The sequence below is a fragment of the Humulus lupulus genome, chromosome X (genome assembly GCF_963169125.1).
Source record: "Humulus lupulus chromosome X, drHumLupu1.1, whole genome shotgun sequence".
NCBI classification, from domain to species: domain Eukaryota; kingdom Viridiplantae; phylum Streptophyta; class Magnoliopsida; order Rosales; family Cannabaceae; genus Humulus; species Humulus lupulus.
Genome location: NC_084802.1, coordinates 34,199,861 through 34,217,297, shown reverse-complemented (window position 1 = coordinate 34,217,297; position 17,437 = coordinate 34,199,861). Strand labels below are relative to the sequence as shown.

The following is a 17,437-nucleotide window of genomic DNA, read 5'->3' as shown; positions in this document are numbered from 1 at the left end:
TAAAAAAAATTATGGTCAAGATGTCTTCACGTGTCCATATAAAGAGCATGTTGTACGAGTAGATGGTCAAGATACATTCACGTGTCCATATAAAAAGCATGTTGTACGAGTATAGTGAAAATGAATCACTACTCCTACAATCTCCCAAAAAATAAAAAAATATTTTAAAATATATATATTTTTAATAATTATAAAAGATTGCGCGGAGAGCAGTTATCTCTTTTAGTTTTAATGATAAAATGGGTGGGTTATGATTTGCTGACTACTATTATAGGTTTAGAAACATTGAGGCAATTGGAAAAAGGTGATTCTATTTGGAAAAGATAAAAAAGAGGATGAGATAGTCTGAAATGGTATTTGGAATCCAAGTGACCAGGACCAGCATGCATTGTCGTTGGCTTTGGCTATATTTTTGTCAAAAACTCAAATTGAGGTTTCTTGTCCTTGAACGAAAAGAGTGGCGTTAAGTACTGGTGTACAAAAAAACTGCCAAACCACCACCTAAATCACTTGCACTGCATCATGCAATTTTAAACTCTGGTTGTGTATTGTGAATTGTATTTCTCCTAAAGTGCCATTTGATATTTTGTAATTGTTGTTCAAATTGGTGCCATGTCTTTATAAAAATATCAAATTTAAATATATATTTCAAAATTTTAATTTTGTTCCGTTTTGCATGGACACAAAATTTTAGTTTATAGATTCTGAATGTAATGTATAATAAAATATTGATAATTTGAACATTAAATAAAAATGTTGTTCTAGAAAAGACTTGCTAAAAATGTAATATTCATGATATATAATTAAATATAATAGTTCAACACTAAACTAAAGTTTTAATGTTGAAATATATAATTTTCCGTAATATTCATGAGCATAATGTATCTTTATAATTACACTAAAAATGGCATGAATATTAAATGTTGCTGAATTTTTTTAATATTTCAAACTTTAGTCAATCACTGCAATTTGATTTGTGTGTTAGAGTGAATAAAATATAGTCATATGAATAATTTTATATAAGCAGAATTAATATATATATATAGATTGAACTTATACGAAGATGATCGAATATATATACCTTTAGCTATTACTATTGATAATTTCGATCAAACACACAAATCAGAAATTAGAACGAGTACACGGACTTCCAAACTCTCACTAACTCTTTAGATGGAGTTCCTGAAAGTCAGAATGAGCAGTGAGCTTGGGGACCGGTACTCTATATTTATAAAGTGAGACCTACCATCAAAGTCTCTGCCACAGTTACAGAGGTTGAGATATTCCCTCCATATAATTAGGAAATTCAAATTGAGTTTAACAGATAAATGTTGACCATTAATTTTGATATATTAAATGAATAAAAAATCAATTAGTTGTAACAAATTGATTTTAATATATCGTATAAAAATATTCTAACATTCTCCCACTTGATCAACATTTAATTAATGTATAACTTAAGCCCAACGATTATCCTTGTTAGATAATAAACACATGAATCATGGCGATATATCCTCTTTTTTATGTCGAGTATTATCTTCCATGTATTACAATATATTTATTACATAACAATGTACTTTACGTGGCTATGTACTTAAGCGAATAAACTCTATGTTCATTCAAGTCCTATAGAATTTTCTCAAATAAAATTAAAATGCGCATAAATACGAGAAAACATCAAAATAAGAGTTGCATTGATAATAACTTCAGTTTGTATAATAAATTTACATACGGGAACCAAGTCCCATGTTCACTACATGATCCTTGAATTTACGAGGCGGCAAGTCTTTCGTCATAGGATCAGCAATCATCAATTCAGTGCTGATGTGTTGAATGACCACTTTATTTTGTTTAACACGTTCTCTCACGGCTAAGTATTTTATGTCGATGTGCTTGCTTCGACTACCACTTTTGTTGTTCTTAGCCATGAATACAACAGCTGAATTGTTACAGAACATTCTCAATTGCCTAGATATGGAATCTACAACTCTAAGGCCTGAAATGAAACTCTTTAGCCATACACCATGCAATGTAGCTTTAAAACATGAAACGAACTCGACTTCCATAGTAGAAGTACGTAGCAGTCAAGATCAGTTTGTTACTCCTCCATGATATAGCTCCACCGACAAACATAAACATGTAACCAAAGGTTGATTTACGTGAATCAGTACAACCGGCAAAGTCTGAATCTGAGTAGTCAACTACTTCCAGGTTGTTGGTTCGTCTGAACATGAGTTTGTCATCCTTAGTACTCTGAAGGTACCTCATAAATTTCTTTGCAGCTTTCCAGTGGTCTAACCCCGGGTTACTCTGAAATCTTCCTAACATTCCGACAGCAAAGGCAATGCCGGGTCTTGTGCACACCTGAGCATACATTAAGCTTCCAACAACAGAAGCATATGTGATGTTCTTCATTTCTTCCTTTTCAAAATCATTCTTTGGACACTGGCTCAAATTTAATTTATCACCCTTAACAATAGGAGCAACACTTGGTGAACAATCTTTCATTCGAAATCTCTCTAAAACATTGTTAATGTAGGTTTCTTGAGATAGGCCTAAGATACCTTTGAATCTATCTCGATGGATCTTAATGCCAATGACATAAGACGCATCACCCATATCCTTCATCTCAAAGTTCTTTGAGAGAAATTGCTTCACCTCATGTAGCATGCCCTTATCATTGGTTGCAAGAAGAATATCATCCACATATAAAACAAGAAAAAAAATCTTACTCCCACTGACCTTTTGGTATATACATTGATCCATGATATTCTCTTCAAATCCAAAGGAAGAGATGACATCATGGAATTTTAAATACCATTGGCGGGATGCTTGTTTTAAACCATAAATGGACTTCTTAAGCTTGCATACCAAATGCTCACCATCACTAGAGGAGAATCATTCTGGTTGTTTCATGTATACCTCCTCCTCTAGGTCACCATTCAGGAGAGAAATTTTCACATCCATCTGCTGCAACTCTAAATCGAAATGAGCAACTAATGCCAGGATAACTCTTAGGGAATCTTTCTTAGATACCAGAGAAAAGGTATATGTGTAGTCAATTCCTTCTTTTTTAGTGAATCCATTAGCAACGAGTCTCACTTTGTGTCTCTCAATGTTGCCTAATGAGTCTTTCTTTGTTTTGAAGACCCATTTACACCCAATAGCCCTCGCCCCATTAGGCAACTCAACAAGATCCCAGACTCCGTTGCTCTTCATAGAATTCATTTCTTCATTCATGGCATTGAACCACAGTTCCAATTCTTTGCTATTCATAGCTTGTGAAAACGTTTCTGGATCATTTTCGGCTCAAATATTATAGTCAGATTCTTGCAAATACACAACACAGTCACTATGTATTGCCGATTTTGTTGTCCTAGTGGATCTTCTTAAGGCTACACCAGTAGGCTCTTGGGGAGCAAGTGGTTCAGCTTGTTGTTCAACAATTATAGGCAATTCCTAAACAACTTGATCCATTTGAACTGCATCATTAACTTATGGATCTTCAACAATTGGTTGTGGTGGCTCAACATCCATTTGGACTTCAAGGGTGTTATGAACCACAATCAATCTTGCTCTTGAGGTGGATGGTTTTAAAGGATCTTTCTCAGATTCTAAGTCCTTTGATTGATCACTCCTACTAATCAAGACATTTTCAAGAAATTTGGCATTCCTTGATTCCACAATCCTAGTGCTATGAGATAGACAATAAAACTTGTAACCTTTAAACCTTTCAGCGTATCCAATAAAGTATCCACTTATGGTCCTTGGGTCCAATTTCTTCTCTTGTGGATTGTAAATCCTAACTTCAGATGAGCATCCCCAAATGTGTACATGTTGCAAACTCGGTTTCCAACCTTCCATAATTCAAAAGGAGTTTTTGAGACTGCCTTGGTTGGAACTCGGTTTAATATGTACACGAATGTCTTTAGAGCTTCACTCCACAAGGATTTAGGAAGATTAGGGTTATTGCTAAGCATACTCCGCACTATGTCCATCAATGTTCAGTTTCTCCTTTCTGCAACACCATTTTGCTCGGGTGTACCGGACATGGTATATTGAGCAAAAATCCCATTTTCTTGAAGAAACTTTGCAAAAGGGCCAGGTGCTTGTCCATTTTCAGTGTATCTACCATAATATTATCCACCTCTATCTGATCTCACTATCTTAATTTGCTTGATGCATTGTTTCTCTACTTCAGCTTTAAATATCTTAAAGACATCTAACACTTATCTTTTGTTATGAAGTAAGTACATATACATGTAGCGTGAGTAATCATCTATGAAGGAGATGAAGTATTTCTGACCATATGAGTCCATATTCGGACTACATATATCGGTATGTATGATTTCTAATAATTCGGAACTCCTATGGACACCACTTTTCTTAGGCTTGGAGGTATGCTTTCCCTTAATGCAATCCACACAAGTACAAAATCAGTAAAATCTAAGGTATTGAGTACCCCATCTTTCACTAATCTTTTAATTTTATCAATATGTCACAATCTCCAGTGCCATAATGTAGAAGAATTCTCATTCATAACGCATCTTTTATTGCCAGTGTGAACATGCATAGTATTATAAGCGGTATTGTTTTGTAAATTAAGGCAGTAAAAGCCATCAGACAAAGCACCATTTCCAACACATTTAGATTGATTATATAAAGTAAAAGATTTGTCTGAAAATGTAAAGAAAAATCCAAAAGGCACGAGTCTTGAAACTGAAATCAAGTTTCTAGAGAAACTTGGTACATAAAAAGTCTTGTCTAACTTTAAAATAAAACCGCTACGTAAAACTAAATGACACGTTCCAATAGCTTCCACATGTGAGCCTATCTTGTTTCCGAATAAGATGCTTTGCTCACTTCCCACTGGCTTCCTTAGGTTTTGTAAACCCTGCAAGGAATTTGAAATGTGAATTGTTGATCCAGAATCAATCCACCATGTGTTAATATTAACATTATCCATATTAGATTCATAACATACGAATGAAATTGGATTACCTTTGTCGTCCATCCATTTCTTGAACTTGGCACATTCCTTTTTCGCATGTCCCTTCTTTTTGCAGAAAAAACACTTGATGGAATCCTTCTTTATTTCGCCTTGGGGAGGCACTTTATTTTTCCCCTTGTCCTTCTTGGATGGTTTGCGTTTCTTTCCTTGGATGGCCATGTGAGCACTTTCACCTTGTTCTTGTAAGAGCCTTGCTTCTTCTTGAGCACACATGATTATCAGTTCATTGATACTCCATTTGTCCTTATGTGTGTTGTAGGAAATTTTGAAAGGCTCTTATTGAGGTGGAAGATTGTTAAGGATGTAGTTGACCAGGAAGGTTTCAGGAATGACTACATTGAGCTTCTTCAGTTGAGCAGAAATGTCCCTCATCTTTGAGATATATTCTCTAACTCCTTTGACACCAGTGAGCTTTGTTGATGAAAACTGGTGGATGAGGTTGTTGTAAAGTGGTTTGTTCGAAGTGTCAAACTGCTCATCAATCATTTTGATCAAGTCTTTGACTCTCTCAGGTTGCTCCAATGATCCACGCATCCCCTTAGGGATCCTGGACCTAATGATCATTATGCTGAGGCGATTGGATCGCTCCCATTTTTCATATAGTGCGTTCTCAGCAGTAGTGCTAGTCGCAGTGATTGCAGCAGGTTCGTCATTCCTGATTGTGTAGTCCATGTCGGCACAGCCTAAGTGAAGAAGAACTCGTTCCTTCCAAATTTTGAAATTATCAACCCTAAGCTCAAGTGTTTTGGTAAGGATTTCAGCGAAACTAGAGGAGGATTAAGAAGCTGCATGAATATGATTACAAACTTAGATTTCTAAAGATTGAGGTTTAATGAAGTCATGTTTTACCAATGTATAACATGCTGAAAGATGAAATTTTATTAAACAAAAATTATCTGTGGGCTAAATTTTAATTTAATAAAATTGGATGTACATTATGATAGATTATTCAAACAAATTATTTAAGTTCATTAAGGTTTGATATTTCTATCTAAATTAAACTTTATGATAAAATTATTAAATTAATTATCATAACTCCTGTGGGTAAATTAAGAAAATAAATTTAATATATTATCCTAATCAATTATATAAATTTATGTGATTTTTACACAAAATACCCAAATTAGCCACATTTTTACTGTTAGGCGCTATTTTTTATATTTTTACTATTTTGTGTTTTCTTTTATATGACTTTATTGTTTTTCTATTTTTAATTATATTGTTTTGTCTACCCATTCGGGTGTAACATTTTTTTATCTTTTTTTTCTATTTTTTATTTATTTTTTTTATTTCTTACACTTTTGCTTGGCTCATTTTCCTATGCATTTTGTACTTACTTTTGCTTTCTTGTGCTGTTTTATAGGTTGTACTCCATATTTTGATCATTGTCTTCTTTTATTGTTTTTTAATTTGTTTATGTTGTTTTTTTATTAAAAGAAAAAAATGTCAGTGGAATGATTTATTTATATTTGCTATAATATTTACTCAAAAAAGTCGGATGTGGTTCTTTTTGGCCAATCTTGCATTGAAAATATCAAAAGTTCACCTTTTTTTCTTTATTGAACCTCCAAAAGTTCATAAACGCACATATCTATATCATCTCTCATGGAAAACTAGTCGATTTCAAAAAGAAATCGTAAACACAAATAAGATAAGGATAAACTACTAAACGACAAGGATGCATACTTTCTCATCCTTGCTCACTATGTAGCTCTCGAGTCCTTTGCATGACAGACACATTACATGGACACTTGTCCTCGTGCATGCTCTCCCATCAAAACTACAATATGGGATATGCATAAACATGAGTACCATTACTCATATTTATCGTAGTATTAAGCTTGAGTGTCAACGTTTCTGTAAAGAAATACTCGGAGTTAAAACAGTGTAGGCACTAGTGTGCACACCAGATTGGCTTCAAGGAAGCACAGGAGCTAATGTGAGCAAAACTAATTTCTTATTTTTTGATCTGTTGTTGGACTGTTGTTTTGATGTTGTTGTGTTGTTTATGTATGATTGTTGTGTGATTTCTTATTTTCTTTTTTGTTGTTATATCGTTGTAATCGAGTTGCTCTGAGGTTGATGCTGGTATGCGTGATGTTGTCCAACCAATTATTAAGGTTGAAGCTACTCCTCACATTCAAAAGAAGAATGACAAGTTTGGAAAAGTTTTAAAGTCTCCATTATAAATATGTCTATGGTTTGTGAATATTTGATGGGAAGATTGAGGAGGTACATGGCCTTAATAATGAACAAGATTTTGATGATGGATTTACAAAAGAGAAAGATATCCAAAAAGGAGGGACCTAAACTTGATTTTATCCAAAATTAAGATTCCTTTGACCTGTTATTTTTGTCAAAATGTTATCTATAATTTATGATATAAGCTGTTATAATTTAATTTTCTGTACCAATTTTAGTTTTTCAACATTATATCAATACCAAAGCAACACATCATAAACTTATTAAGAAAGAAAATTATAAACATCAACCTTACAATAACATAACACAACATCAAGAATATTTAGAAAAACGATATCCTCCAACCAAATTTACAACATCAAATATTTAGAAACAATAACTAGTCATCAACAATTATGTCTTGGTTTCATTTAAATCTATCTGTTCGAACCAACTAATAACAACAACAACAAAAAATTAGAAATATAATCATCATGGGTGGGTAGCCTTCCTACACTTGACACTGTTGTTGAATGTGTGTTGTTTCGGGGTTGCAATTTAGTTGCAAAAATAGTGTACAAGGTCTTCGTATTTGCAATAATTCCCAACACAACCTAACAACAACGCGACAACAACGGTGATTAAATTAAGATTGTAAAATATCATCCCTGTTCTCATAATACTACCCAATTTTTCAATTTAGTGTTTAATCCTTCCAGATTTTCATAAATAATCAAAAAGCAACCAAACTTTAGATGCAAATGTCATTAAACAATGAGAATAAACAATTATGCAGCATAATTTGATGAATAGATTAGAGAATTGATATAAAAAAACCACTAACCTGATAATTGTATTTTTTTAGATTTAGATTCGAATTGGTTGGGAAGATTTTGATAACGCTTGATTCCTTAATCCGAATGGTTTTACAAAATTAAAAGCATTGATTACCAGTTTTTTTGTTTCATTTTTTGCGAGATTGAATGTTGTTTTTCCTTTTTGGATCGAGTGATCGAGGTTGTGTTGCTTTCCGATTTGATCGCACCGGCGTCCATGGAGGTTTCTTATTGCTTGGACCTCTTTGCTGTGGTTGAATCTCGAAGGAGAACGTCGACCCCTACATTTACGAGTTGATGAAGAAGTAGTATGCTTGAAAAAGAAAACTTTGATACCGTAAAAATGTTTAAATTACCGTGTAGTAGTATAAATGTTAATATTGTACAATATTTGTCTATTCCAGAAAATTCCTCTATAATAAAATCTATATGAGGTAAAATTATTATACTTATATAATCAATCACAATTCATGTCCATTATGTGATCCTTTCAGATTAATATATAATTAAAGATGATGTGGCTACTCCCTCGATATTTAAAATTATATGGTTTACTAGACATTATGTTTTAGGCTCTAAGAAGACCTAAGAACAATTTCGTTATAACATAATAGGCAATCACAGAGAGTAGTGCTCATAGTGTAGTCGTCCGAAGATCATTAAAAACTCTTAGATTGAACATTTGTCTCAGTTTCATATGTTCTTATGTTAACCACAAAATTGTTTATGTATTATTCACCCTAAAATTTTATGAATATTAATGTGAATATTTTATGAATATAAATGTGCTAAATATTATTCAATCTATCTTAATGTTTGAATATAATCTAAATATATCTAGCACAATAATGGAATATATAACGTATTTAAAATCATGAAGTCATACATATAACATTAAATATAATTATACTAAAAATAAATTTTACATGAATAATAACAAAATAATCATACAAATTAACATAATTATTTATATGTAGGAAAATAAATACAATAACTTCATATATACACTTAATGACAAAAAAATCATGCTAAATAAGACAATAAAATAATTTATTGATTTGGTGGATTAATAAAATAGTTGCACAAACTTAATTGTAAAATAAAATAGTATTACATTATTAAAATAACACAATTATTTAATATTGTACAAATAAAGAAAATATATATAATAAATACACCAAAATCAAATATTCGCACATTTTAATTAATTTCCAAACAGCATATAAATTACTAAAATTATATGTTTTAATTAAATTGACAAAAAATTAAAAAATAAAATTTATTGTCTAAATAAGCATTAAATTCAAGAAAATAATGAAATTCCAAAAATAAATTAAAAAATGTAATTTTCGGAATTTTTTAATTTATTAAATCTGTCATGTCGTTTTCCCCTCTTTAGTGTTGTCGTATAACCCGTCAAACGACGAGTTGTTTTTGGCGCTGCATGATGAAAAACAACACGTCGTTTTTCCACCTTCTTCAACATCTACCCGGGTCGATTTGACCCGGTTGCAGAAAAATGAGTCCTTCGGACCTGGTTGTATACCCAGCTAGAAAAACACATTCAGACGTCTATCTTCAAGATTTTAAGGCCCAGAACACACGTAAATGTATAGATAAAGAAATCTATCGCATTAAATTGATTAAACAACAACTAAAAATACTGTTTTTAAATGAACGTGTTTTTAATTAGTTTTAACAAATTGATTTTAATATATGGAATAGAAATATTCTATAGTCATATAAATATATATTGCGGTGTGGTTTGAAAACATACTCGAATCAATACGTGATTTATTAAAATAGCCTCAAAATGTACCGACGCCACGAACACCCTACGCGATTAAGTACCATTTTTGTGCTATAATCTAAACATCCATTACAAAGCGCCAAAACGTACCATTATTATCTATATGCTACAATTATTGTTATTGGCTGGTACACTATTAGAGCCCACAATTTAAAAAGCAAATAATCCTTCATTATTTTCCAAAAGAACAGAATAGAAAATCAAATTGTCAGAGTTGGTAATTCCACCTTATAAAGGAGTAATGTGTATAAAGAAAACACAATAGTGTGTTTATGGGTCACACTACAAGTCCAGCATCCTTCCTCTTAACATGGCTTCTGCTTTCCTCACTTCCTTTACGGCTCCTATGATGAATACCTACACAAACCAACAAATAACACAGAAAGAAATAAAGATTTTGGCCATGAAATGAAACATTCCAAATTAAAACAACATGAACTTGTTCTGTGTGAGCGGACAAACCTTGTCAGGTGGGCCCCTTGAACCTCCGATGAGAATTTCAGCGCTGCCAAAGATAAACAATAAAAAATATGAGCGGAATACCAAAGGAGTGGTACTTTCTAGAGAGAGAGATAGAGAGAGACGTACTTGCAGGATTCCTTGATAAACAAAATGGTGGCTCCTCTACGCCCAATAATACATCCCATCTTTCCTGGAGGAACATCAAGAACCGATAGAATTTCTTCCTCAGGAGCCTTACCTTCCACTATTATGCTATCTACACGAGTAAATCATATCACAATCAGTGTCATTCAAAGCAACTGTAAACTAACGAAAATTTAAAATCCAAACCAAAATAACCATCAAAGTGGTTGAGTCCGATTTCTGGAGAATTCAAGAGCATTGTGTAATAGCAATAAAAAAGAAAATCTTCAATGACTATTTTTGAAAGAAAATTGTAGAAGTAATTGGTGTGGCGGCAGTTTAAATTATAATAACCTGGAATAGGAGGAAGAGATGGCCAATCAGAGTAGTTATTATCATTGACGCAATAACATCGACAGTAAAGGGCACCGCGAAATTGAAGATACCACAAAGTTCGTTCATTCAATTTCCCCATCATCTTGTGATAGATGTAGAGAAGAAAACGGACATCATCTGCCGCAGCACGGACCATCAGCTCAGATAATGGTCTGTATGTCCAAAAGTTGGGGTCCTGTACAGGTAGTGTTATAGACATCAATATAATTAACTCACAAAAGATATTTGCAGAAAAGGAATACAGCTACAGCTGAAAATTGAGATTGCCTGCTTATCACTGTTTTCAATATCCATGAAAATCAGATGTAAAAAGGTATATCGTTTTCTGCTAAAATAGTTCGGTGTTGAAACTAACCTGCCTTAAAAGAACACGAACTTCTTCTTTCTCAAGATAAGATATGCCTACATTCAAAATCAACGATAAAAAACAATTATGTTGATAAAGTGAAATTAAATGCAAAACAACCAAGTTCAATAACCCAACACCAGGTCAAAAAATAACTTGAATAAACATATTGTGGCAATGAACAATAGACACTACAGGATGAAGAATAAGTTACAAGAAACAATAATATGGAAAGAGTTAAATGGACAATATAGAGGCAGATTACAACCCCAAGAGGTAGCTCAAGTGGTAAGGGCGAACTTGAGGATCTTACCCATCCCAGGTTCGATTCCCCACGAGCGTCTAAATACCTCTTGGGGCCACTGGGGCAGTCTCAAGGTCGAATACCGGTTAATATGCCAGTTGCAAGTGCCAGGGCCTCGAGGGATTAGTGGGGGTGGGGCCCCTGATACCCTCGGTTATCAAAAAAAATATAGAGGCAGATCACTGCCAAAAAGATGCACCAAAATTTACAATATCTAGTTACTTTCAAAATAGCAACTAGACCAATCGAGAGTTCTGTATGAATACATCTAATAAATAAAAAATGAATTCTACAAGAATATAATACCACAATAACGTGGATCTGCAAGGAGGCCAACAAATGATATGTAATCATCTAATGATCGCGCTCGCCCTTCCTGCTCCTCTATCAATGAATAAGCAATCTGAAAGCCAGTAAAATGCAAATAAAATATTAAATGATTGAGATAGCTCCTCCACATTAAAAACAATTACTAAAGCATCTTGGCAAACAAATAAAGTAACAAAGAGATGAAGAAAGCTTCAAATATAAGTAATGTTTATCTTGATATTGATACTAGTGAAAGGAAAACTACAAAAAAGGGCACTAGCAAAAAAGAAAAAAAGAAAAAAAAAAGCTTAAATGAGTTAGTACATAAAAAGGTTCAAAAGCAGAGGAATATGGAACAACATTATTAATTTATCAAATCAATCTTATAGAAGTTATCGAGTATGAACCAAAACCACCATAGCAAGCTGCATGTTTATGGACAGATGAGCTCAAATGAAAGTACAAGAAGTTCTACACTATTTCCTTGTCAATCCGAACCAAACACTATGTATAAACACACAAAAACTAATCTTCACGAATGAAACTAATAAATTAGACCATTTCAAGCAGCAAATTCTTCCAAAATCCTTAAAGTCAATAAAGGACGCCAAGTATTTCATGCATATGTAACAACAGAGACACACCTGGGTATCCACCACGTTGTTTAACTTGATGCCAAACTGAAAATAGAGTGCCTACAAAAAAGAATAAATTCAAGAATGGTGTGATAATATGTCCGTGTCACTCATGCTAAGATGTTCTCGTAAAATGAATTAGACACCTCACTATCTCGTTTGCAATCGTGAATGACTTTTGTGATGTAACTAGACTCAAGTGCAGGCTTACAGGCTTTTATAAGCATTTCTCCACCCTGAATGGCGTCAACCAAATATATAGCATCTGGAAATGCAAGCTGCCAAATAAATAAATAAATTGAGTACATGTTTATACAAGCCTTAAAATAAGAACATGGAAACTACTATGTTGCTTTTACCTGCATGATACATAGACTTCCATGGCGACATAGATCAACGCCCTCACAATCAAAACCAATGACTAGCTGCCTTTCAGATGATGGTTCCAGAAACTCCACAGGAAGTTGAGAAGCATGGGTGACAATGTGAATGGGAACCACGGATATGTGAGGCTCAGCTTTTGGAGACTTCTCATCTGTAATACACCAGAAAACTCAAACTCAAAACAGGGAAAGGTGAATATGTCTTGAAAATAATGCAAAGTTCTGAGATTCGCCTCATCCAAAACAAAACAAAAAATGTTAATCTAACCAATTCCAGCATGTTACACACTATAAAATTCCTAAAATTTAAATGCACTTCCTTCTAATAAAAATTTATGTATAATTTCTTAACTATTCTATTGCACTTGCTAATAGTAATACAATCTCTAATCTTTAACGGGTGGGCCGTAATATAAGCCAGTTAGCACTCACAAGAGGTAAGTCGAGTGTTCAGGCCAATCATTCACTCCAATGAAGTATTGGATTGAATTTTCCTTGCCAACTATCTAACAATTAGGCTGAACCAGTATAAATAATAATTAAAAAAAAATGCTAGCCACTTAAGGCTAGTGGTTGGGACTTGACCTGGTGAGTGTGTGTGTGTGAGTAGTACAATAAACTAGAAAGCACCAACAACTGAGTAAAGTAAAACCCACCAATGAATAGAACACAATCACCAATTAATTACTTCGAAAAGGAAAACAATGGTCGAAACTTTCACAAAAAGTGTAGCAATAGCGGTTTCAAATCAAAATCTACGAAATTGAGCAAGGGCCAGCTATACACACAAGTCTTCAAGAAATATAAACTGAAACTAAATAAGAACCACTGAATCGATCGTGGATCATCGGTTTTGAAATCTGAGAAACTAGAGGAAAAAAAATCGAATGCCAATTCGAATTACTAGTTTCGCTTTTGCTCAGCTAGTAATAACAACAATCACACGATCCGATACACCGATCGTAGCCCCAGGTTAAAAGTAACTAAATGGAACGTTAATTTATGATTGAACGAAATTTTCTCGGCATCCAAACAGATAAATAAGAAATGAGAAATGAAAATACCAGAGTGGGAAGGTAGAGGAACGTGAGTCTGATAAGGAGAAGGCACAGAAGCCATGCGATCGGACCATCCAAACAAAATCAAAAGCCTTCTTCTCGTTCCCTCACTATATATATATATATACCCCTTTTCTCCTTTTCTACATTCCCCTCTATTGCTATTTGTTCATTCAAGTAATAATTTATTTTCTTATTTGCTAAAAAAACTTTTCTTTTTTCTTAAGTTATTACAAAAGATATATATTTTTTTAAGTTTTTTGTTTTTTAACACGGTGTTTTTATCTTATTATTTGAAAAATTATTTTTTGAATATTGTATATTATAAAATAATTTAAATAGACCTCTAAATTTAATTTTGATTAAAAAAATTTAAACTAAAATCACAAATAATTTACCAAATTAACAATTCAGAAAAAAATATAATCATTTTGCCTAGAAACTATATTGTCATATTCAATTTTTTCTTCATCAATATTGGGTTTAAGAGTCAATTTAAACTATTTTACAAAATACAGGATTCAAAAATTAATTTACCAAAATATAGGGTCCAAATAAATAATAACACAAATCACATAATTCAAAAAAATATAAATCTTATTTTTTTACTGTGAAAAATGACTATTTTATTGTATTAAATATAAAGTTACTGATTTAAATTGAAAAATTAAATAAAACCTAAAAGAATAAACATCCAAAACTAAACTATAAACACAAAATATTCTTTTTTAAAATACCCACACACACAACTAGCTATAAAATGTAAGATAGATAATAGTTTCAACCTTACCATGATCAATGGGAATCAATCTCTCGATGGCCCGAAGTAGAACCTTAGTAGGTCATCATTTGTCACTATATCACCACCACCATCACTATATATATATACCTCTTTTCTATAAGCCCCACTATTACTATTATTACTATTTGTTCATTCAACTAATAATTTATTTTCTTATTTGCTAAAAAAAAACGTTTATTTTTTCTTGAAAAGTTATTACAAAAGATATATATTTTTTTAGGGTTTATATCTTTTCAATTTTGTGTTTTATCTCATTACTTGAAAAATTATTTTTTGGATATTTTATTTTATAAAATAGTTCAAATAGACCCTTAAATCAGATTTTGGTTAAAATTTTTAACTAAAATTACAAATAATTCACCAAACTAACAATTCGTAACAAAAACATAATCATTTTGCCTATAAACTATATTATATTCAATTTTTTATTCATCAATATTGGGTTTAAGCATCAATTTGAATTATTTTACAAAACACAGGATTCAAAAAGTAATTTACCAAAATATATGGTCCAAACAAGTAATAACACAAAATACAGAATCCAAAAAAATATAAGCCTTATATTTTACTGTGAAAATATCTCCGATCACTATGTTATTGTATTAAATATAGAGTTTACTGAAAGAAACAAAAAAACTTAAATCATTTAAAATACTAATAAGCGTAAATTAAATCTAACCGATTTAAATTGAAAAATTAAATAAAACCTAAAAGAATAAACATCCAAAACTAAACTATAAAACACAAAATATTCTTTTAAAAAAAAACCCACACACACAAGAGTGCATAACTACACGATTTTACTATTCATCAATCATAAATAGCTATAAAAATTATTTAATTAGGAATCTATTGGAACCACATGTGGAATGTAAGATAGATAATAATTTCAACCTTACTACGACTGGTGAGAATAGATCTCTAGATGGCCCGAAGGATAACCTTAGTAAGTCATCATTTGCCACTATGTCACCACCACCAGTGGTTTAAATATAAACTTGCTAAATTATCCTCATTCTTTGCATTAGTTATTGCATTTCCGGTATCATATTCAATATCTCTTTCATGGCATCTTCTCTACTTCTTATATATATATATTCTTCTAGCTATGGCATGACTATCAATAATAATATCGTGTGTCTCGAGTGTAGGAATACTTTAATCTGAATTTAGCTATAATTAATTCATGAAAAATCAAACAATGAATAATCAAATATTAGCGGAAGCATACCGGAGTCCATCGAATCGATTGTACAAAGGCTATGATCTTCCGAATTTGCAGTCAAATCTTTTTGGGAACCTTAGTCTCTTGATGATGAGGATTCAAGAGTGAAATAGTACGTACTGCAAATTGGGGACCATTACCTATTTATTAATAACTGCCAAAACAGTAACTTATATTTATTGACTATTTCTATTTTGGCCCCTCATCAAATTAGAGACTGTCCTTATGATATCCACATATTAAAATCATGATAATCATGCCTTTAAGTCATAAACTTTATTCCAAAATAGATCACATAATTTTGACTCATTTATATGATGACCCAACACACATTTAATATATACAATTATGGGCCTAAATAAATGAATTCCTAACATCGATTACAATGAAAAAGAAAGGGCTATAATTGGTAATGTCATTAAAAAATTTGGAACAACATTTATATATACAAAATTCTGAGTAATAATTAAATGTTTATCAAAAAACCAGGTATAGCACTTCCTATAAAAAAAATTATTCTTCCAGTTGTGGCATGGCTATCAATAATAATATGGTGTGTCTCGAGTATAATGAAAAAGAAAGGAGTATAATTGGTAGTGTCATTAAAAATTTGGGTACAACATTTATATATACAAAATTTTGAGTAATAATTAAATGCTTATAAAAAAAAACTAGGTATACGACTTAATTTTCTCTTACTAAAAGAAAAAAAATCAAGACAATGGATAAAAGTGAAGTTCCCTAAAAACAAAGTGAGGGGAAGATCTTATCAAAATTTCGATTTAGAATAGAAGAGGGCATAGTTGTGGAAGTTGCGATGAGAAGGTAAAATGAGGAATTATGAATAAAATGATGTTTTTAAGGGAGACAAAGGACCCACTGCCCAACTACAATAAGTTTTTACAATTCTATTTCAAGGTGTTTATTGGGGTTTTTATTTTAGGGTTTGGAGTGAAGAATTAGATGGTAGTTTTCACCGTTTCTACGCATTTTATATTCATTTTTGTTGGGTAAAGTAGGTGGATACTATTATTTATATATATGGATGTTTTTTTTGTGTGCATCAAGAAAAAGTAGGGTCCATAATGGGAATGACTCTCCAATAAAGTGATCCAAGGGTTATGATATTAACAATGACGTGGTAGTACCATCGTCTATCAAGCTTATCTTGTATACCTTGAAAAATAATGAGTTTGATTCATCTTTCTTTCATTACGACTACAACCACTACTTCAGATGACTCCTTTTATAAGAGTGACCTATATTGAAAGATGTGAGAGCATTAATTCATTTATAACAACATTGGTCATTTTACTCATCATTAATTGGTTTTAAGATGGATCTTAAATGGTGTAAGAGACAAATAGCTTTAATGAACATCTGATCTAGATCAATCCAAATTCATTTTTAATCCAATTAGTGCAAAGTCACTTGAAATTTAACTAGCAAGCCAAGAGAAAAAAAAAAACGCTTGTAATCCAGTTAGTGTAAAAATGCACTTATGATCCAATTAGCAAGCTAATAAAGAGCCACTTAAGATATTGTTCGAGTTTGTC

General features: G+C 32.1%; 1 protein-coding gene across 1 annotated transcript; it reads right to left on the bottom strand.

Annotated features, from left to right (window-relative positions):
• Positions 1 to 9,805: 9,805 nt before the first annotated feature.
• On the bottom strand, positions 9,806 to 14,034 carry LOC133807311 (uncharacterized). The gene is made up of 10 exons (XM_062245565.1): positions 13,861 to 14,034; positions 12,773 to 12,948; positions 12,560 to 12,691; positions 12,423 to 12,473; positions 11,776 to 11,872; positions 11,175 to 11,221; positions 10,778 to 10,994; positions 10,427 to 10,556; positions 10,301 to 10,343; positions 9,806 to 10,195 (listed from the first exon to the last, which is right to left on the bottom strand). The coding sequence occupies exons 1-10, from the start codon at positions 13,913 to 13,915 to the stop codon at positions 10,121 to 10,123; spliced, it is 1,023 nt and encodes a 340-aa protein (XP_062101549.1). The 5' UTR covers positions 13,916 to 14,034; the 3' UTR covers positions 9,806 to 10,120.
• Positions 14,035 to 17,437: the final 3,403 nt, after the last annotated feature.

Coding starts and splice junctions, on each gene's coding strand:
- LOC133807311 (XM_062245565.1), bottom strand. CDS start 13,915: ATGGCTTCTGTGCCTTCTCCTTATCAGACTCACGTTCCTCTACCTTCC. Junction 10,995..11,174: donor TTCGTGTTCTTTTAAGGCAG/GTTAGTTTCAAC, acceptor CTACCTGTACAG/GACCCCAACTTTTGGACATA. Junction 10,196..10,300: donor CAAGGGGCCCACCTGACAAG/GTTTGTCCGCTC, acceptor TGGTTTGTGTAG/GTATTCATCATAGGAGCCGT.